Source organism: Chrysemys picta, chromosome 7 (assembly GCF_011386835.1).
Source record: "Chrysemys picta bellii isolate R12L10 chromosome 7, ASM1138683v2, whole genome shotgun sequence".
Taxonomy (NCBI): domain Eukaryota; kingdom Metazoa; phylum Chordata; order Testudines; family Emydidae; genus Chrysemys; species Chrysemys picta.
The window spans coordinates 66,819,161-66,841,002 of NC_088797.1; the positions used below are offsets into that span (position 1 = coordinate 66,819,161).

General features: G+C 40.9%; 1 protein-coding gene across 35 annotated transcripts in view; it reads right to left on the bottom strand.

Annotated features, from left to right (window-relative positions):
• The window catches only part of KCNMA1 (potassium calcium-activated channel subfamily M alpha 1), an 873,581-nt gene that overhangs the window by 12,006 nt on the left and 839,733 nt on the right, over positions 1-21,842 (bottom strand). For 17 of the 35 annotated variants that reach the window (XM_065551703.1, XM_065551701.1, XM_065551699.1 and 14 more), the window contains 4 exons: positions 10,126-10,320; positions 6,554-6,672; positions 4,107-4,331; positions 2,103-2,131 (listed from right to left, as the gene is read on the bottom strand). In XM_065551703.1, coding sequence (XP_065407775.1) covers positions 2,103-2,131; positions 4,107-4,331; positions 6,554-6,672; positions 10,126-10,320 — 568 coding nt within the window. Of the gene's footprint in view, positions 1-1,995; positions 4,332-6,553; positions 6,673-10,125; positions 10,321-21,842 lie in introns of those variants that run through there. The other 18 variants (XM_065551732.1, XM_065551717.1, XM_065551716.1 and 15 more) reach the window with 2 other exon arrangements.

Sequence of the window (21,842 nt, forward strand, 5' to 3'; positions counted from 1 at the left end):
TTAAAGCAAAATAGTTTCTCAGCTGATACAGGAAAAAACAGCTAAGAGCATAACAAAAAGGTAACAGTATAGGCAGCCTACTTAAAATTAAATTGTGGTGTTAGACAATCTTGCATGCAATTGCTTCCTAACTAGGAAATACTAGAACTTTCCCCACCTACCCAGGATTGTTAGTTTGGCAGGGGAGTATTTTTTGATGATCAATTTGCAGCTCGGTGAAACTGCTCTCATTATTTGTGAATTTTTTTGACTGGTTCTAATGCAGCTCTCCTTGCAAATATACTACAAGGTTTAAGGGATTCGCTAACGGTTGAATAGATGATACAAACTTGCTGTAAATTTATGCACACACACATATTTTATAAAAAATCATGCGTTTGGGAGCAGATATGTTTTGGGGCTAATCAGCATAATTCCCTCTGGTGTTAATGGCAGCTTTGCCTTTATAGGGAAGGCAAGGTTGGGCCTGCTGATTTCAGGGGGAGTTGAGGCCTGCTCAGCCAGTGTCAGGATCTTGGCCCTTTGTCAGTCAGCCTAATGAATGTACATTGGTACCTAATAATTACTTCTTTATAGCGTGATACAAGTTATTCAGACTCTAGTTGGCAATGAAGAATAGGAAGGAAATTTCAGCTTTTGCAAGGTGGTGGTATAATGGATGGGGCACTTTTGTATTTGATGGGCTTATGTGCCTAACTTGCTGTGGGGGAAAGAGAGAGTACAGCAAAAACTATGGAATTTACAGAAAGCACCTAAACAAGCTCAATATCTGAACCATGGAAAGGCCTGTTACCATAGAAACTTGAGAGTTTCACGTAATTGTTCCTATAGGAATACAACTCCCTCTGGCTTTTCCTTTACAGGAGTATTCTTTAACCAAAGGTTGTCTTATGGCTTTCAAATACAAGACACACAACATTGTAATCTTCTACCTTTTGTACAATTTTTCACCTTTGGGGTGGAGCAGAGTACTTTAAACCAAACATTTTTATGTATATATTCTTGGACAAATTCATTCAATGCTGCTATAACTCAATGTAAATCAATGGAATTATGCTATTTTACACCAATAATTAACGTGGTCCTTATATTTGTAAAAGTAAACAATGAGTTTAGCAGGAGTAGCAGTTAGAAATGGGGGGTGACAACAGTTCTTGTCTTTGGGTAGCTCTGGATCTCTGGGGTGATGGAAAATTTCCATAGTGTCATTGAAAATGTTATAAAATATTTTTGAGGCACGAGAGCCCTAATCTGATTTAAACACTTCGCTATTTGTCATATACAAAAGAAAACAGTCTCTGTTGTCCACTGTAAAAAAAATCCTCATAGTTTCCTATATATGATTCAACCTGCTTGTATATTGACATCAATATAAATGTATTTGGCCCAATCCTCAAGTCCTTTTTCACTCCTCCTGCCTTAGGCAAAATTCCCATGGAGAATTAGTCCTTAGTAATGCCATGGAGAATCTCATATTTAGTGTTTCATTTTCTGCTCTGTTCCCAAAGTGGATAAATTGGTTCTCTAATTGTCTATCGCTTTTCTGTCTAAGACAGAAATGATCATATCTGAAAAATAGTATTTGCATAATTGTGCATGCATAGAAGTCTGCCACAACTGATTCCATATTAACTCCCTATTCAGAGGAAAATGAAATGGTAACAGAAAAGCATGTTAAAGCTGCTAAAAGTGTGTAATTGGTATCAAATAAAACTCAGTCAATGTAAACATAAAAATGTTCATGAACTTGGTTAAAGAGTGTGGGAGAGAAGTGGAATGGAAGTGAGGATTTGGCAAGTTGAAATGATGTCTGCAATAGGTAAACAGTTTTACTGTGCAGGTACATAGATGGTTAGTAGAGGACACGTGCAATTAAAAGGCAAGCAGATGAGAGGATAAAAATAAAATAGGGTTGAGCAACAGCAGCAGCAGCCAGTTTTACTTTTGATTTAGGAAAAAAAGCAAAACAATTAAAAAAATAAACCAATAACTGAATAAAGTTTGTAATTTTTTTTTTAATTCCACAAGTTTTCACAAGGACAACGTTATAGAAGGAAACCCACAGCAGTTGCTAGGTCATGCAGAACCATTAATTGTCATACCTTGGCCCATTCTATTCATCCTTGTTGCACTTTAGAAAGAGAAGTAAGCTATGTAAGTTTTACAATGCTTTTAAACTGTCAAATTTCCTGTTGAGCACTTTAACTGGCACAGCCTTGTAGTTATGACTGTTCTTAGGGCAAAACTTCATAACTATTTTTAAAGAATACCTGAATTTGTCTTCATATGCAAGAATTTTTGGGATGGGGGACAAACATAATTTGAAACACCTGCCCTTGATAGGACTTGCAGCTGCATTTGATTACACACACACGCGCACACACACAATGATTTCTCATTCCAATCATTATTCTTAACGCTGCACCGATGCACTGTGGATAGCCCCAGTTGTACCATACCAGGTTTTGTCAGTAAAAGTGCTTGACTTCATTGTCAATTCACACAGCAAGCAAAGCTCTAAAATTACCATGCTTGGGGAGGGGAGAGGGGAGAAAACAGCACTAACCATAAAAACACCTCTTGCTGTTTGGCACCTACCATGCTCCTCCTCCTCTCCCTGGTTTGCATATGTGTCCTAGAGACACACCTTCTGTGCTGGGCAGCCAATCACAAATGAAGTAGGAGGTATGATTTCATGGCATCCTCTTCCCCACAGCATTTAAAATAGGTTTGAAAAATACATTTTTGTGGCTTTCTATCTTAGGCGTCCTTTCTTTATTGTATTTAATTTTCTGCCACAATTTTAGCGTAGCTAACTGAATAACCGGTAAGCAATCCAAATTCGGGCAAGTGCAGGGAAGGTGAGGTAGCTGCACTGCAAGTATTACAGTACTCCTCCCCTGCATCCAATATTGTGGTTAGGAGCAGCCTAGCACACAGCATCTTTCCTTCTGCTCCCCTCTAGTCCATGAGTAGCCACTACTGGGTTTGGGAATACATATAGGTTAATGTGTGGGACATCCTCCACTACACACCCCTTCACAGCTTCTTATGCTGAAGGCCCACAGAGAAGCTCCTTCTCCCCTGTACTCCTCCAAAAGCATTGCTGGCATGCATCCTTCACAAACCAGAACGCGGTCCAGGATTTCCTCCTAGTAATTAGGACATTTAATGAAGGGTCTATACCAAACTTGACTAAGTTAAAGTCCCCTGAAGACTGATACTTAGGGGATGATACTTAAACATGGAAAAATACTTTCTCTTCTCTGTATATAAGGTGAATTAGTTACCTTTTCAAAGATGTAAAAGTACTGGGAAAGCAGTTTTTAATGACTTACATCCAAGAAACATATGGCTTTTCATCCCAAATGTCAAAAGTGAAAGAAAATGTAGCTACTCGTGTGGCAGTATAAATAGAAAGAATAATAATTCAACATGCTATTAGACACTTTTTTTAAAACTTAGAGTTTTACAACTCCATGCCTGGAAAATTTCAGAGTTAAAGGGAGGAGATGTTCTCTCTAAAAGGACAGTATTTTAAAGAACGTCCTTATACAAGTCTGTGATGTTGTTACTTTGGTATAAAGCAGGTGCTTAATAATCTATACAGATGGTGAAAGCCTTATGCTATTTCAGCTTTGACATGAAACAATCAGTAGTTTCATTTTTTTTTAATGGGTAAGCCTTCTAAGCTTCAAATAAAGGTACTAACCTAACAAAAACCCCAATACAGCAACACTTCTGCATTAAATAACTTTCTTTGTGTAATTCTGACATCAAGTGTTCATACCAAACACCTTCTGATAGGTAGAGTAGTTGCTACGGTGAGTTATTTATGTTTTTGGCATGCTTATGGGTTTAGGTTTTTTCCCCCTTAGCATCATTGGTCCGTCTGCTTTGTTGCTGTTGTGCGTAAGGGTTTTATGGTGGTGAAATAAAAATAATAATTACATGCACACTGTCATAGATATGTAAAATATGTGTACAAAAAAGGAGGGAGAAGAACTCCATAGGGAAACACCAACTGGGAGGAATGGGTGGCAGATGCAAGTTTCACACACAGTAGGGGTGGGTACACATATCAAAGTCTATCTTCTTGCACATACTTCTGTTTTTCCCGGGAGTCCCGAGTCTTGGTGCGGTTCTGTCGGTTTGCTGTCGATGGGATAGAGTGAGCCGATGAGCTCTTTTTGCTGGAGGAGTAGGAAGAATGGGAGGAATGAGAGAGACTGGCCCGGGACTGGCCAGCATTGTGGTCAAATTGCATCAAACAGAAGATCAAGTCTGTGGGCACAAGCTCAAACTCATAGGGTGGATTTGTGATAACATAGCTGGGGAAAAAAAAAGAAAGTGGCTTTAGATTTGCATTAAAATCTCCACTAGCAACATTTATCTGAAATTTTGCACTTCTACCTCCTTAATTGTCATATGTATTCAGCTTGTATAAAGACCTGGGAACCTACTCAGAGATCACCTGTGTCAGGCTGCCACAATCAGTGGAGGCTTCTGAGCCAAATATTCTCCACATGGTCCCCTCACCTTTGAAACTCATTCCACCACCTTGGACACTTTGGTGGGGAAGTCTAGCGTCCTCAAGAAACAGCAGTAATGCACTAGCAAAAACATTTAAAAAATTAAGTGTGGTCCATGGTGGGCTATTTAAGTACTGTCAAGGAGCACTACAGGGAGAAAAAGATGTTCTTTTACAATGAATGTGTATATACAATGTATGAAAAATAAACACTGCAGTAAGGCTAAACATTGTCTCCGTGATCTCGAGGCACATTTATAAATGCAAGAAAAACAACATCTACATTTGCAGATGCAAACAAAAACTGCCAATTAACCTGAAGCCTGACACCGTCAAACAACTCCGTACAAGGCCAGGGTAGCTTACAAACTCTCTCAATGAAATTCTGCATGCATGTGGTGCTCACTGACTTCAGAAGGCAGGCCCCACGCTGTATCCAAGAGCAGAATTATGTTTTTTCTTTTACATCACTGATAATCGTAGACTGACCCTTACTCAGTCCACAACTATTCAGTAAGCATTTTATGTGAGTAAGTCAATGGGAATTTTTTGCTTACGTAAGAAATCATTACAAACTGATCAAGAATGCCACAATTTGGCCCTACCATTTTTTTTTCTCCAAGTGAATTTAGTGCTTATGAGAGATCTGGCTTGGCAGTCTTGGAGACAGGACCGGCTCCAGGCACCAGCCTAGCAAGCAGGTGCCTGGGGCGGCACGTCCGGCTATTCGGCGGCAGAGCCGTCACTCCTTCTCGGAGCGAAGGACCTGCTGCCGTAGAATGAAGTGGCGGTAGAGCTGCCGCCAATTGCGATCGCGGCTTTTTTTTTTTTTTTCTGCTTGGGGCGGCAAAAACACTAGAGCCGGCCCTGCTTGGAGACTGAAGTATATTCCTTATCCACAGAATAGCTAGCAAAGTGACAACCAAAGTTTCACTGCACTGCTCTATCCAAGATGTCCCAAGTCCAAACTTGGAGGAACCACCTCAGAGAGGGTTGCTTATTTGCCATACCCATTCAGTTGTGAGTCTTTCTGCAGCATTTGTGAATGAGCAGATTAGGGCCTGTTACAGTGGGGTTTGTGTGATGTAGTTATTGTCTAGTAAAGTAAAACCCTTTACTCATAGAAGCTTAGCAAACTGATGGCCAAATGATGTAGTGGCCTAAGTGACTATGGTCCTCTTTGATGCATACATTGGCCCAGATCCTGCTCCCACTGAAGCCCATGGAAATGTTGTCTTGACAACTTCTGTACAATCAGAATATGGCATTAAGATGGGGATCTATATGTTTTTCATTGCACAGAAGCCAAGTCTTGATCCATTAACTGAAGGCAATGATGAGAAAATGCACCTAGCCCAAATAGAAAACTGATGGGAAAGTTTTACTGAGGATGTCGGCTATGCAATATGATATTGCTCTGAGAACAGTGCTTCTCACAGTCTGAGCCCCATCACAGAGAAAACTGTGGCTACTATTATCTAAGTACAGAAGAGGTTAAAGTTATGTAATAAAGTAGGTTATAACATCATCAGGACTATATTAATGACACTAACTTACTGCTGATTAAATATAGCAAACAGTAAAGTCCCCCAACCCCCCGAATTGTAAGTAAAATATCTTGGGTTATCATAAATGAGACTAAGTAAGGATACAATTAAACATATGGTGCTGTCTGAGCATTTAAATTACCACGCCATTAGAAGAGCTCAAAAGCGTTTCTCTTTCACCAACAGAAGTTGGACCAATAAAAGATATTACCTCACCCACCTTGTCTGTGTAACCACCAGGGCTACACCGCCACTTCATTTTTGTCAAATAAAACAATATTCTATGGTATGGTTTGAATTGGTTAGAGTTCCACTAAGGGCTTATCACTACCAAAGAATTGGAAGAGATATTTGTGTCACAGTGATTCAGAAAGTGGTTGGGGAACGGAGAAAACTGTTTAAACATCATCTGTGCCCTGTAAAAGGCATTTGGATTGTCCACAGCAGGAAGAATGAAATAAAAGTCTAGACATACCGTTTAGTGCATTGGCTAGGTGTGCTTAGATGTGCATCCCTCAATCGGTAAATTCCAAAACAAAGCATATTGTATGTTTTCAGTGCTTTACAAAACAGATCTCCATAACAACCACCATCCTAGGAGACAAAACAAAGAGGGGGGAGGGGAGAGGGTATTTTCAGTCTGTTTCATGCCTTGGCACAGAATCACAATCTGTTGTTTACCTGTTACAGCTGAGAAACAATTAGTCAAGGAAATCCCTAATCTAAATATTGAATTGCAAAACTGTGTATGTATAGGATGTTATTGTCCAGTGATTTTATCTGATGGGAACTTGTGATCATTGAGTGACTCTGATTTTAACTGGAAGAATAAGATTTGGGGACAGAAAATAGATGTTCTATCATTTGAGAGAAACATGGTCTCAACAAAATGATGATTAAGAATGTGTGACTTTTTTGCTCCGATTTTGAGAGTATGCATGTTGTGAAAGAAAATCAGTATGGAGAGCAAAGTGGTGCTGCTTTAAAACCTTGCAAAAAGCATAATTTGTAGATGATGGAGATGAAGGGGGAAATTTTCCCACAAGTTCTGGTTCAAAATACTGAATTAATTGGCTCTAATAAAATACTCACCCTTTTAAAATTCTGTTAATTTCATAAGTAATCCATTGGATTATCATGAGTTAACAATTAAGCTTCATTTGGGTAGATATAATTCATTGGCTCTTAGACATGATGGGGCAGATTTCAGCTACTGTAAATTGGCTTAGCTCCACTGATGCACTCCAGCTGAAGTGCAAGATCAGTACCATATTGAGAATTGGTATTAATTCTTTCCAGTTTGCGTGTCTACACTTTGAGAGCTATGAGTGAAGGGTGCTAGTTAAGAGCAGTTATATGGAGGCAGAAAAAACAATTGAGCCTCCAAAACCTAACTCAGTGTTTTCCTGGTATCTTGTGATATTAATTGCACTTCTAATACAGATAGAGTGAGTCTAAGTAATTAGTATACTCATTCTACAGATGAGTTCACTTATTGTTTTAGATTCTCCCATATGGAGACAGTGGCAGAGCTTGGAACAGAACTCAGGACTCTTATGAATGAAGACCCCGTTTATAATACTGTACTGTGACTTAGACAATCCAGAATTCTGTTGCATCACATGACACAATATTGGCTGCAGCTAAAATATTCATATAAAAACTATTGCATGGTATGTGTATTTAGTAAAGCTACAGTACAATTATGATGTCAAATTCATTAAATTTTCTCAAATAGCCATGGAATCCCAGTGTCTTGGAACTCTCAGAATATAACAACAACATCTCAATTGCCATACTGCAGAAGACAAAGGGTCTGTCTTGTCCAATAGCCTATCTCTAGTGCTTCCAAGGGAGGTGTATGGTGGACTGTGATAGAATAACTTGACTATATCAGAAATTCCTAATCCATCCATTAGTGTCTGTCTTATGCCAGTTTAAGAGTTTATATCCCTTCTAAAAACTATTTTTTCTCTTATCTAATGTAACCCTCCTGGGGAAGTTAGCTTAATGTAGATTTGGAGCTGCAACAATATTTGTAGTTACTGAGTGAAAGATGTTCTCTAGTATTTGAAAATAAGATATGTTTAGGTTACTTAATTTAATGGCCAACTTTAGCTGAATGCTGCAGCATTTGGTCAAAGGCTTGATCCCCACTTTCAAACATTTGACCATTAAATCATAGAATCATAGGACTGGAAGAGACCTCGAGAGCTCTTCTAGTCCACTTCCCTGCATTCAAGGCAGGAATAAATATTACCTAGATCATCCCTGACAGGTGTTTGTCTAACCTGCTCTTAAAAAATCTCCAATGAAAGAGATTCCACAACCTCCCTAGGCAATTCTTCCTGGTGCTAACTACCCTGACAGGAAGTTTTTCCTAATGTCCAACATAAACTGCCCTTGCTGCAATTTGAGCCTATTACTTCTTGTCATATCCTCACAGGTTAAAAAGAACGATTTTTCTGCCTCCTCCTTGTAACAACCTTTTATGTACTTAAAAACTGTTATCATGTCCCCCCTCAGTCTTCGCTTCTCCAGACTAAAAGAACCTAATGTTTTCAATCTTCCTTTATAGGTCATGTTTTCTAGACCTTTAATCATTTTTGTTGCTATGCTCTGGACCTTCTCCAATTTGTTCACATCTTTCCTTTGCCTAGTAGCTCTAGTTATTTTATTAAATGTTCAAAAAGAATTATTACTTTGACCAAATTAATGAACATTTCAGGCAGCTGGCCAATACAACAGTATGACTATGATCCACACACTAATGGGGCTTATTCACCCAACAATGTGTGGGTCAGTTCAATGGGTCAGTGAAATGTAGTCAGTTCAGAGGTTGAACACAATAGCAGCAACTCCAGAGTTTGTGTAAGGGAAATTACAGAAATAACTTTAATTGTTATTTTATTGGTATCAGGGTACGCTGAAATTAACTACACAAGTATCAATACTTTGGCAGGAAATGCTGTTTTACTTGTCTAAATGTTAATCTGAGTATCCAAATTAAGGATCTGTTCATCCTATCAAGATGATCAAGTTTAAAAATCTTTTTTTCATCCTTCTTTGACTTTTGCAGTAAATGATGGGTGATTGGCTGAGTGTGTGTAATTTTGTAGTCTGTCCATTGATTTAAGATTGCATTTACCAGTTCTGATCATTGAGAATGGAGTACTGTGTTCCATGAAATCACAGAAAATCTGATTAATTTATAATGAAGGTCAACCCTCTAACATCACGAATGGTGAAATGGATGCTTCGGAAAAGCATGAGCAAGCTTTATAAGATATGGCAATTCGGTTTGGTTCAAATAAATGTCTCTATATGTCTAGATGCTTATTGAAACTCAGAACTTTTTACATTTTGGTTACTGGGAGGGGAAAATCAGAAAAAGAGGTTCTCACATGATTTTTTGCATCTATGGATTTCAGATAGGTTGGAAACAACACAATATAAACTTCCTTGCTGTATATTCAAGCTGATGTTTATGGTCTTAGCAAAAACCAGGAAGTTCAGGGGCACACACACAAAAAAAAAATGCTAATAACCCTATCAAATCACCACAAAGATTCAGGTTTAGTTCACCTTTAGAAAGAGGGTTTCGTGTCAGCTCTTATTTTATCCAAACTGTCTCACCCATTCCTTTGCACACTGTGAAGAACTACACGTGTTTTTTTTTTTTTAATGGGACTGGCTCTATGAAGCAATTTTAGTGTCTTTCTGAAAAAAATTTAGCAGAGTAGATTTGGAGGATGCAGCCACTGAAGGGACCTGAGGAACTCCTTACACAAACTATATCTTTTATATTGTCGTTTCTGGCCTATAGAGCCGCTTCTTAATCAGGGTAGGAGCAGTTTGGTACTCAGAGCAGCAATGTACTGCCAGATCTGCCCAAAATTTCAAGTGGACTCCATGGCTTTCAGGGGAGAAATTAAAAAAGAGGAACACCGTGTTCATTGTTATGGAAACGATTTTTAAAAAATTCAGCAGACGATGAAACAGTTACGGAACGGCTGCCTTGATATTACTTTTCTTTTATGATCTTACCCCTAGGTCTGCAAATGGCCCATCATACAAAGCCAACTGAGCAACTCGACACCTGTCCCTGTTTGCAAGTGTCTGGGGTGTGCTGTAGCCTCCTCTCAGTGCATTCTCCTCAGCAATCAGCGCTTCCAGCTCTGGTGTGGCTCCTCCTGTTACCAACGTCCGTATCAGTGTGAGGATATTGTCATTGAAGTATGTCTGCAGAGATAAAAGAAAGCTCTTTAAGCAAACACCATTAAAGTCACAACTGAAGACATCCAAATTACAACTTTTCTGGGTTTCTGCTGTTTAAAGTTCTTGGCTGTCTCTTCAAATAATTTTACATAGAAAATGAAAAGACAGCAGCCTCCAATTACTCTATTTTCTTCTATCCCATTAGGCTCCTACACTAGATCCTGCCTTTTAAACACCAATTCAGGCTGATTTTTATTAAAGAACAAAAATTTGAATGATTTATGTTTCCTATAATTGGTGTTAGTAGTGATGCAATGACTGCTTTCCTTCTCATTGCCTTCATGTCTAATAACAGGCTTTAGGACATGTAATTGTAAAATTCAGACCACATTTAAAGCATACATGGGCTAGATTGCCTTTTTATACTTGTCACCAATTCGTTGGGGAGCTGCCTTTGTGCTGCAAATGTCATTACTTATTACTGTGGCTGGACTCTAGCAGTCTATCCGATGTATTGCACTAAACATCTTATTACGAGACTTGACAGTGTTCAGACATAAGCATGTATCAATTAAACATTTTGAGTTCATTCCAGATAAATGTATGATGAGTTTGGGATCCTGGTGGTCCTTTTAAAAAACTCTAGAGTATAGGGTAAGTGTGGTTTATTAGGGAAGATTTACTCCACACTGACATTTTGCCAGCATCTGTAGCATTGTCTGTCAGGCAAACAATGGGCATTTTAAATATTAATTTAATGCCAGATGAATGATTTTCAAGTTCATTTAAAAGTATACTGGTCTAGTTCAAAGATACTCAGTTAAATATCTACACTATACAATGAGTACTGACAACATGCACTGTTTAAAAACAGAATACACAAAAAATGACCTCCCCCAAAAATCAGCCACTATTACTTCCAATCCTACTGATGTCTAGTGTTTTTAGAAGACTTGCACATAAAGAAGCAGATTAGGAGAAAAAGATTCATATACATATCTTGGGGGCAAAGGACTTGCCTTATTGCCTACTGTGGAAATTAGACCAGATGGCTATTAATACTTAGTCCTCAAATTGTACTTTTCATCCACAGATCTCAGTGCTAACTACAAAGACAGGGAAGCACCGCTATTTACATTTCACTGATGGGGAAACAGACACATAGAGGTGAAGTGACTTGTCTTAGGTCACACAGCAGGTCAGAGAGTAGAGTTAGCTTCCAGACCAGTGCCTTATTCTCATTACCTTCAGCATCTCTCATGGACTCTCATAATCTCAGTTTTATTGTTCAGATTTGACCACCATGAAAAAATTTTCTTCTCAGTAGTGAGTTGTGATTGCTATGAAAGCTTCATGTTCATGACTTCAGGCCCCTGCTGTTGTCTAAATTACAAAAAAAGCCAGTCTAGATAAATACAATTTATCTAGTGGAACAAAATAACCAGAATTGTCCTTTTAGTAATTACATACTCCTAGACAATTATAACTGTGTTTTGCCTACTGTATGCATGTATATACCTGATTGATCAGAATTGCCCCTAAATGTAATATTTGTTTACTAATCTAAGGGGAAGTGGGGCATATACTTAAATGTTTAAAAACTGGAAGCAATGAAGAACACTTTATGATCACTTCCAGAGGGGTAATCGGAAGCAAAGGAGAATATCGGAGGGGGAGAATCCTGAATGATAGGATTACAGTGATAGTATTAGTACATATGATAAATTATGACTTAATTGGTATCAATGAGAATTGGTGGGATAATTAGAGGGTACAGCTTGTTCAGGAAGGACAGTAAGGGAAGAGGTTGCATAATACATTACAAATGCATTCACTTGTTCTGATGGCCAGAAGGAGGTGAGAGGCAGACCAAAGTATGTGTATGGGGAAAACAAGCATGGCATCATGATAAGGGCCTGCGATAGATCACCAGCATAGGAGGTGGATGAGGCATTACTAGGACAAACAACAGAAAATTCCAACACGAGACGGGGTAGTAATGGGGGACTTCTGTTGGAAAAGTAAGATGCCAAAACACAAAATGGCCAGTAAGTTCTTGGAATGTGCTGGGGACTTCTCACTTCAGAAGTAACCAAGTGGGCAGCTTTAGACTTGATTCTGACTAGGAAGAAATCGTTTGCGAATCTGAAAGTTGAAGACAATTTGGGTGAAAGTGACCATAAAATGATTTTAAGGAAAGGAAGGCATTAGAGCAGCAGAATAAGGACAACGGCCTTCAGATTAACTGCTAGCTAAGGTCCCATGGGAAGAAAATGTAAGAGAAAAAGGAGTTGAGGAGACCTGGCAGTTTCTTATTAATGGCAAACGCTCCAGGTGTGAAGGAAGAGACCAACATGTCTCCATCAGGATCTCTATAATGACCTAAAAAGGAATCCTACAAAAAGTGTAAATATGGACAATTTGCTAAGGTTGGTTACAAAAGAATAGCACAAGCATGTAGGGACAAAATCAGAAAGGCTAAAGTACAAAATGAATTACTACTATCAAGGGACATAAAAAGCAATACATTAGGAGAAAGACCAAGAAAAGTGTAGGTCCACTACTTAAGGAGCGCTCATAACTAAAGACTGAGGTGTTTAATGCTTACTTTGCTTCAATCATTACTATAAAGGGTAATGGTGACCTTAATAACAAGGAGGAAGACTCGCAATCCAAAATAGGGAAAGAACAGGTTAACGAACATTTAGACATATTCAAATTGGGAGGGCCTGATGAAATTCACCCTAGAGTACTTATAAAACTTAGCTGAGGTAATCTCGGAACCATTAGCAACTCTTTGAAAGACACGTGAGGTCCTAGAGGACTGGAGAAGGGCAAATATGCACCTATCTTTTTAAAAAGGGACTGGGGGAATTATAGATCAGTCAGCCTAACTTTGATACCTGGAAAGATATTGGAGCAAATTTTCAAACAATCAGTTTGTAAGCACCTAGAGGCAGGGCCGGCTCTAACTTTTTTGCCACCCCAAGCAGCAAAAAAAAGCGCCGCCCTGCTGTAAGACCCCCCCCAGCGCCACCCCGCCCCGCCGAAACACCCCCCCCCCACCAAGTGCTGCGCCACCGAAACCCACCCCGCCGAGCGCCGCCGAACAGCTGCCGCCCCCACCGCGCTGCCAAACACCCCCCGCCCCCTGCTAAGTGCTGCTGATCACCCCCCGCCGAGCGCAGCACTGCCGGTCACCCCCCCGCAGAGCGCTGCGCTGCTGAAACCCCCGCTGAGTGCTGCACCGTCCAACAGCCCCCGCCCCCCTGCCTCGCTGCCGAACACCACCCGCCGAGCGCCGCACAGCTGAATCTCCCCCGCGCGGAGTGACGCCGAACACCCCGCTCCGAGCGCCGCGCTGCCGAACACCCCCGGCCCCTGCGGAGCGCTGCACTGCCGAAACCCCGCCGAGCACCGCCGAACACCCCTGCCCCCGGTGGAGCGGTGCGCCACCGAAACTCCCGCCGAGCGTTGCGCCGCCGAACAGCCCCCGCACCCTCCGCCGCACTGCCGAACACCCCCGCTGAGCGCCGTGCTGCCAAACACCCCCTGGCCCCCGTGGAGCGCAGCGCCGCCGAAACCCCCGCCGAGCGCAGCGCCGCCGAACACCCCCGCCCCCCGCGGAGCGCCGCACTACCAAAACTCCGCCGAACAGCCCCCGCACCTTCCGCCACACTGCCGAACACCCCCCGCCAAGCGCCGCGCTGCCAAACACCTCCCGCCCGCCGTGGAGCACAGCAGCACCGAAACCCCCACCGAGCGCCGCGCCGCCAAACACCTCCGCCCCCGGTGAAGCGCCGCACTGCTGAAGCGCCCTCCGCCCCCATGCGGAGCACCGCCAAACACCCCCCGCGGAGCGCCGCACCGCCGAACAACTCCTGCCCCCTGCGGAGTGCCGCGCCACCAAACACCCCCCGCGGAGCGCCACGCTGCCGAACCCTCCCCCCCACATGGAGCACCGCCAAACACCCCCCGCCGAGCGTCGTGCTGCCGAACCCCTCCCCGCGGAGCGCTGCGCCGCCGAACACCCTCTGCCGAGCGCTGCGCGCCTGGAACCGGCCCTGCCTAGAGGATAATAAGGTTATAAGGCATAGCCAGCATGACTTTGTCAAGAACAAAACATGCCAAACCAACCAATTTTCCATCTTTGACAGGGTTACTGGCCTAGTGAATGCGGGGAAGCAGTAGACATGATAGCTCTTGATTTTATTAAGGCCTTTGCCACCGTCCAACATGACACTCTCATAAGCAAACTAGCAAATGTGGTCTAGATGTAATTTCTATAAGGTGGGTGCAGAACTGGCTCAAAGACCAAAGAGTAGCTACCAAGGGTTTGCCGTCAAATTGAGAGGTGGGGAAGTTGTATTGAGTGGGGTCCTGCAGGGGTCTGTCCTGGATGTGGTACTAGTCAATATTTTCATTAATTACGTGGATAATAACATGGTAATTATACTTATAAAGTTTACAGATGACACCAAGCTGGAAGGAGTTGCAAGCAATTTGGAGGACAGGATTAGAAGTAAAAAATGACCTTGACAAATTGGAGAATTGGTCTGAAATCAACAAGATGATGTACAGTAAAAGACAAGTCCTAAACTTAGGAAGGAAAAATCAAATGCACAATTACAAAATGGGGAATAACTGGCTAGTGGTAGTACTGCTGAAAAGGATCTGGGGGTTCTCATGGATCACAGATTTTCTATGATCCAACAATGTGATACAGCTGCTGAAAAGAGTAATATAGTTCTAAGAGAGTCACATGTAAGACACGGGAGGTATTAGTTCTACTCTACTTGGCACTGGTGAAGCCTTAGCTACAGTACTGTGTCCAGTTCTAGGCACCACATTTTAAGAAAGGGGAGAGGCCAATTGGAGCGCGGCGAGAGGACAGCTACAAGAATGATACCAGGTCTAGAAAGCTGGACTTTTGAGGAAAGGATTAAAAAAAAAACTGGGCATTTTTAATTTTGAGAAAAGAAGACTGGGGGGCGGGGGAGAGGGAGGAATTGATAACATTAGGCTGAGAACACAACATTCACTTCACTAAAGAACTCACGTTAAACTGTAAAGCAATCGCAAAAGAATATATTAAGTATTGCACCTGTCACAAAATCACTAAATGCGTCAAAATAAGAGATAATAGGCCTTATTCTGATCCCAGGAGCAAGCCCATGGGACTCAATGGATTTACAGTGATGTAAAATTGATCCAATTCAGAGGGGAATTAGGCCCCCTGTCAATGGAACAGAATGCTGTCACAGGAGAGCGGTCTCCCACTGCTAGACAAATGTCAAGGCAAAGCTAAGACATTTATTTGGAAAGCAGACAACATTTATCTTGGAACAATAGTTTACTTTGGGTTTCACACCATGACTGAAGTGGATGTTATCATTTAATCTGATAGATGAGTGCAGTTTTTGTTCATGCTGCCGTTGTTGAATAAAAATATTCTAATTTTGAGAATGGACTCCTCCTGTCCTGCCACCAAGCAGAAAACATCCTAGGTGAACAGGAGTCTAGCATGCCTTCTGGATGTTTAGAGATTGTTAACATTGCCTAAGCTTGCATGCTCTCAACTCTCATGAGACGCAGGCCCTCCTTCAAACCTTTCCACTGTGGAGCACGCTTCACCTCATAGAATCAAAATCTAAAGGGTTAAAAAAAAAAATCTGGCCTGGCTGATCTCCATTTCCTTTGAAATAATAATACACTAAAAAGTAATGTGAGTGTGATCTGCTCACTCTGAGGGCGGATATGCCAGCACTTGTATGGGAACAATGTGTTGAATGTTGTTGGAACAGTGCTGTAGCATTCAAAGTAACAGGCTACTTTTCAGTAACAAACGCAAATTCCTTTTGTTCATTGTATAATCATCACTGAAAAACACTTCTGTGCTGCTATTACTAACTTACCCTGCATTGGATGACGTGATAACATTATTATAGCAGTCTGAGAACATGCACTGGATACAGTGCTGAGTAATGAAAAAAGGAAATGCATCATAGACGCTACACCATGGGTAATTGACAAGCAAATGGATATCTGAGCTAGCAGTGCCACCTAGCCCATGCGACTGAATTCTGTTGCAGCTGTTTTTGAGTGTAAGTGTTCTGGGACTGCTTTCCAGTTTGTTCAACCATTTTTAAAGTATAATTACCAAAGCTTATGTTTCGCAGTTAATGCTGTCAAGCCTTTTAAACTAATTGGTCTTTTACAGAAAATTTAACTGAAAATTAACACATCTTTTAATAACATTGCTTTAACTTTAATGACACTTTGCCTTTCGTTTATAACTACTCTAAAATTGTTATTTTCCATGTCATAGCTGCCATTTTTTAATGTTTGCTATTTTGGTAATTTTTTTAAAAGGAAAAAAATATAATAGTTATTTTGCTTCCATTTCAGGCAGATATTTTAACTTGCTTGTTTTTCCTTACATGATGCATTCTGTCAAATGAATAGCATTTGTTTCAAGTGAATGCATATCCAGACATGGGGAATTACAGAGCTAAACTCATTAACCAAATCCTGACCAGGCCCTTGGGAGAGGTCCAAAGCAAAGGTGAAAGAACAATGTTTTATATTGTACTACATTTTAAAAATACCTCCCAGACTATTAAGGGATATTGTGAGTCCTCTGGTTAAGGGGATGTTTTACTACCTGCTAATCCTTCTGAACAGCAGGATACAAAAATAGAAAAGTTTTATGTTTCAAAATGTCCATCTCATAAGTTAAAACATTTCCTTTTCTAAATAAATGAGATTGTAAAGGATCTTGGGGGTTCTACTGCAAAGTTGCCCCTAACTCTTCACCCCTCCCCACCCCCATGTGATCTTTCTGTTTGTATAAGGAAAAAAGGACTGATGTTAATAGAATACATTTTTAAAAAAATTATGGTTCTAACGGAGCCCAATAGATGCCAGGAAATTCAAAGTTAAGTCTCATGATCTGGCTCTGAATAGACGCTTTTGTACTAATGACATTCCCTGAAGCTACACCAATCCCGCTACCAGTGATCTGTACAGAAATGATGCTAAAGCACTGGAAGCGCTGTATGGGAGTATTTTTTGTAGCCTCATTACCAAAATGAATGCCATCCAGAATCAAGATGTCTGGGAATCACTTCACAGCGATAAAAGATGCTTGTTGGGGCAAGTGGCATTTTTACACCCTGCACTTTCTTTTGCCTTCTATAGCTACAGACGATGGCCAAGATTTTCAAAAGTCACTAGTGATTTTGGGTTCTCAACTTGGCACATCTTAGAGGCGGCCTGATTTTCAGATTCCTTTAAGATATCTTAAGTTTCATGATTTTTGAAAATGTTAGCATATATATCTCATCACAAGTGTAAAGCTTTGTTAAATGCACCGTGTCTGAGAGGTTATTTGTAACCTTGGCTTTCTAACCAACTTACATTTTGCTATAAACAAGCATATTGTGAGAACATGCTTTGATTAACAGGGGCAGCCCCACTACAAGAAGAGCAGTATATGTATATAGCTTTCCATGCATTTGTATTTGTTTGTAGATGTTTAAGGAAAATCAAATACTTAGAACGAAATATACGGGGCCACCCAGAGGATTCAGGGGGCCTGGGGCAAAGCAATTTCGGGGCCCCTTCCATAAAAAAAAGTTGCAATACTATAGAATACTATATTCTCGTGGGGGCCTGGGGCAAATTGCCCCACTTGCTCCCCCCCCCCCCCGGGCGGCCCTGGAAATATAATGAAAAACTCTAGCAGAGGCTGATGTCTATTCCAGAGATATAGTAAATGTTAGGCAGCCTTGTTTAAGAATAGCTATTATCATACTTAAAATCTTTATCAGGTGAAATGCTTGTGAGTTTGGGATGGGACCCTGTAGTGGGACAGTTACCCCACTCCAGTGTGGAAGGGGTTAAAAACAGCCCTGGGAAAGGGCTGCCCCGGGCAGCCAATCAGGGCCGGGTTGGGAGTATAAGAAGGCCTAAGGGAGGTGCTGGGTCAGAGTCTCTCTCTAGCTGTGGAGAGAGATGGACCTAACCGCCTAGAGGAGCAAAGGGTACCTTGGACAGAGCAGTGCTGGGGAAGAGACAGGCTGAGCTGAGGCCTGACAGGAATGCCTAGGGAGGTACTGGGGCTGCAGGGAAAGGCAGCAGGTCCAACCCCCTTGCCAATGATGAGTGTCCATTAGAGATTGTAGTCTGGCCCCAGTGAAAGGAGGCTAGGTGATGACTGGCAGAAGCCACTAAGGCAAGGTGGGTATAGAGGGTTGGGGTTCCCCTGGGAGGGGAGACCCAGAGTGTGGGGGTACTGCTGGGGAAGAACCCCAAGGTAAAGGGGCTGGTGTAGTGAAAGTATGACTCATGCTGGTCCCACAATCCTGTAGAATATTTTGGAATCAATGCTTGAATTCCTGCAGTACCAGTAGAGGTCGGGTCACAAAAAGCAAACTGCCAGACAAAGTGGATACTACCGAGCCAGTGGATCAGATGGTGTGGGAAATGACAGGATGCCGTTTTTTTGGGTAGAGAAAAAAAATGTGGAGCATCTCTTCTTCCCATCACCCCAATAGAGGCGTAGGAGAAAAGGAAGGATGGACACCTCACCCATCTGACAGCTAGGCGGAGGAGGGAGAGTTCCTTTTCTACCCTATAGCTTGGACAGTGGAAAGCCTTCCAGGAGTGGAGGAAAGAGTGACCTTGCCCACATCAGCAAAGCAGTAGGAAGTGGAGACAGCATTGGTATGGCAAATGAAGACTGGCAAATAATTCTAATAGAAGAAATACTAATCTAGGGAAAGAAACAGGGATTCACTCTAAATCAGAATTCTCTATTTCTGGCATCACAGTAATTTCCCTGACTTCAGATGGTGGTGACCCATTATATTGTTTAACCACTTAAGAATGAATGAAGTTTGCCAAAGAATCTTTGCAGAAGAAAGAAGACAGAGATCATGAACAGATATGTCATCGGTAGCTAGATATTTAGAGGGGAAAATCGTCCCATTTACTTTGTGAAGAATAAACTGACTGTGCTCAAAGGAAATGTTTCTAAATTGTAATAGTCCATTGTGAGTTATCTAAGCATAAACATAATTATTCTCTCTTATAATTTATCTTTCTAGTGTTTGCACAATAAAGCAATGGCGTCGTGTCTGCAACATTGCTATCTGTTACTCGAGGAATGTCTGTAATAAATAGAAGGATTAGCCTTTCAATAAGTGAAGCAACAAACAGCAGGGGTTGAATTATGAGACAGTCTTTGGATGAGGATGCTTAGACACCTGATTAAATGGCAATTTTGGGAAGGGAGCTACAGAAGAAACGAAATCAGTGAAACCTAAATGGACCCGATGTTTAAATGTTGTCTGAAAATGACTTGGATCTTTTGGCTTCCATTGTCTAGAAAGCTCTCAGTCATATTTTCATTCTAGCCTTTCATTAGCTGCTTTTAATTACAATAGAACTCCTCAGTTTCAGGAATCGTCTTAGTCTGGTAAGGTGAAAAAACTTTCAAAATGCCAGTTTGGGACCTTCATATTTAAGAGATCCAATGTATTACATGGAAACGCTAAACCTTTTACCCATAAAATTTTTATTAGTGATGGTTTAGAGTTAGAGTTTGGTTGGATACTTATCTGGACTTTCTAAATGTGTCAAGTCTGCAAAATTTTGCTGATGACTCACAAGAACAAGGTATCTGTTACTGTTACTTCATGCTCCTTATTGGAATAAAATACCATGAGAATAGATTTCCTCATTACATCTGTCTCAAGCTGCGGCTGGAATGGACAGAAGTGTAGTAGAAAGTTAAAAAACTTTTTTTTTTTTAACTGAACTTTTTTGAACCATCAAAAGTTTGGTTTCACTTTTAGGTGAAGGTTAGAGTTGGCTCTGATTAAAAAAAATATTGGTTTGCCCATCTCTAGTATTATTTGGGGCTTAAGCCAACTGATCTCCAGTGTCATGAAACTAAATTCAGTGGGATGGTCTGAAAGTTTAGGTTCAACTTTACAAAAGACTCTCAACCAGCCCCTAAGTTTGCACAGTCATTTTTACCCACAAAAAAGATTTTATGTGCATAAACAGCATATTGGTCACACAGGTAAATATCAGTTTATGTGCACAACTTGCCTTTCACATGAACAAACTGTCTTTCCCACATGTAAATCAGGAGGCCGTAAGTGAGTTTGATCTGTTTAAATTCTATTTTTAAATCAAGGCTGGAAACTAACTTTTTTCAACAGACCCCGATCAGGATCATGAAAGGCACTATTAAAAAACATAATTTACAAAGTAGTCATATTATAACAGCTGATACTGCAACAAAAGAGTCTTCTGAAACAGCTGTAGTTAGGATAATCAGGAGTAAACAAGGTCTCCAAAGGGATACTCATTTGAACACTTTAAAATCAGAGGTAGAGTATAACAGGCCTGCTTAATGGAGCTTATCATAAACAACATTTCATATTCTCCTCCATTAATTACATCTCTCTTGCATCTTAGTCATCTAGCCCGAGAGGTCTATTTCCATTGAAAAGTATCAATCTGTAAATTGCTAGTGTTAGTTTCCCAGTGTTTCTATAAAAACCCCTAGACTGCTTGCTTTCCATTTGGTCCATTTGCAGAAAGCTGCTCCAACATTAATCTGCTGGCACATAAAGAGTACAACGTTTTTAAATGGAAGTCCTTTAATTGAGTGCCTAAACCAGTTAAAAATGGACCCACTCTAGGTTAAAGTAGAGACTGTATGTATTGAGAGAGTATTCTCTGCCTGTTTTTAAAATAAAATAAAAGAGGAAGACTATTTATTTGCTATGGATGGCCAAAAACTGGTATAGGCAAAATAGCTACTTACTTTGAACTCCACTGAAACTCAAAATAAACCTTATACAAACCTGTTTCAAGGTTTGAAATTGGTTAAAAACAAAACACCCATGTCAATTTCTTATATTTTTGCATTCTTGGTCCCAAATACAAGCAGAAATATTGGAATAACCTGACAACATGCTCTTGTGCAAATTCAGACCCAGAACTGTGAGGTATCCACTCTTTCAAGAAATCCCATTCCCATTGATTTCCAGCCCACTTTTGCAGACCCAAGAGGGTCAGCTGGTTTAATTAAGCTTTGCAGAAGTACCCAAGCTTTTGTCCTCTGATCTGATCTAAACATCCAAACCTTTTGTTTGTTACCTGTCACTATGAACTATCACTTTATGGATGAAGGACTACAAAAATAATTAGAAGCTGTAAAATGTGTAAAACACTGAACTGTCAAGGTAGTTATGTTATGCAAGAAGACAATTTCCATATTTTAGAGATAATGCCCTAAATTTCCAAGGGTGACTAGTGATTTTGAGTGCTTCCATTTTTGGAAGGCCAGTTTGAGACACCCCGCTGCAAGCCACCTGACTTTCAACTCTTTCTGAAAATAGTGTGCATCCAAAATTACCAGTTGCTTTTGAAGACTTAGGCCAAAATACATACCCTATGGTCTGAGAGATTAGTTGCTACAGAGTCTCAGATCGAGATCCTCAAAGGCATTTCAGCGCATAACTCCA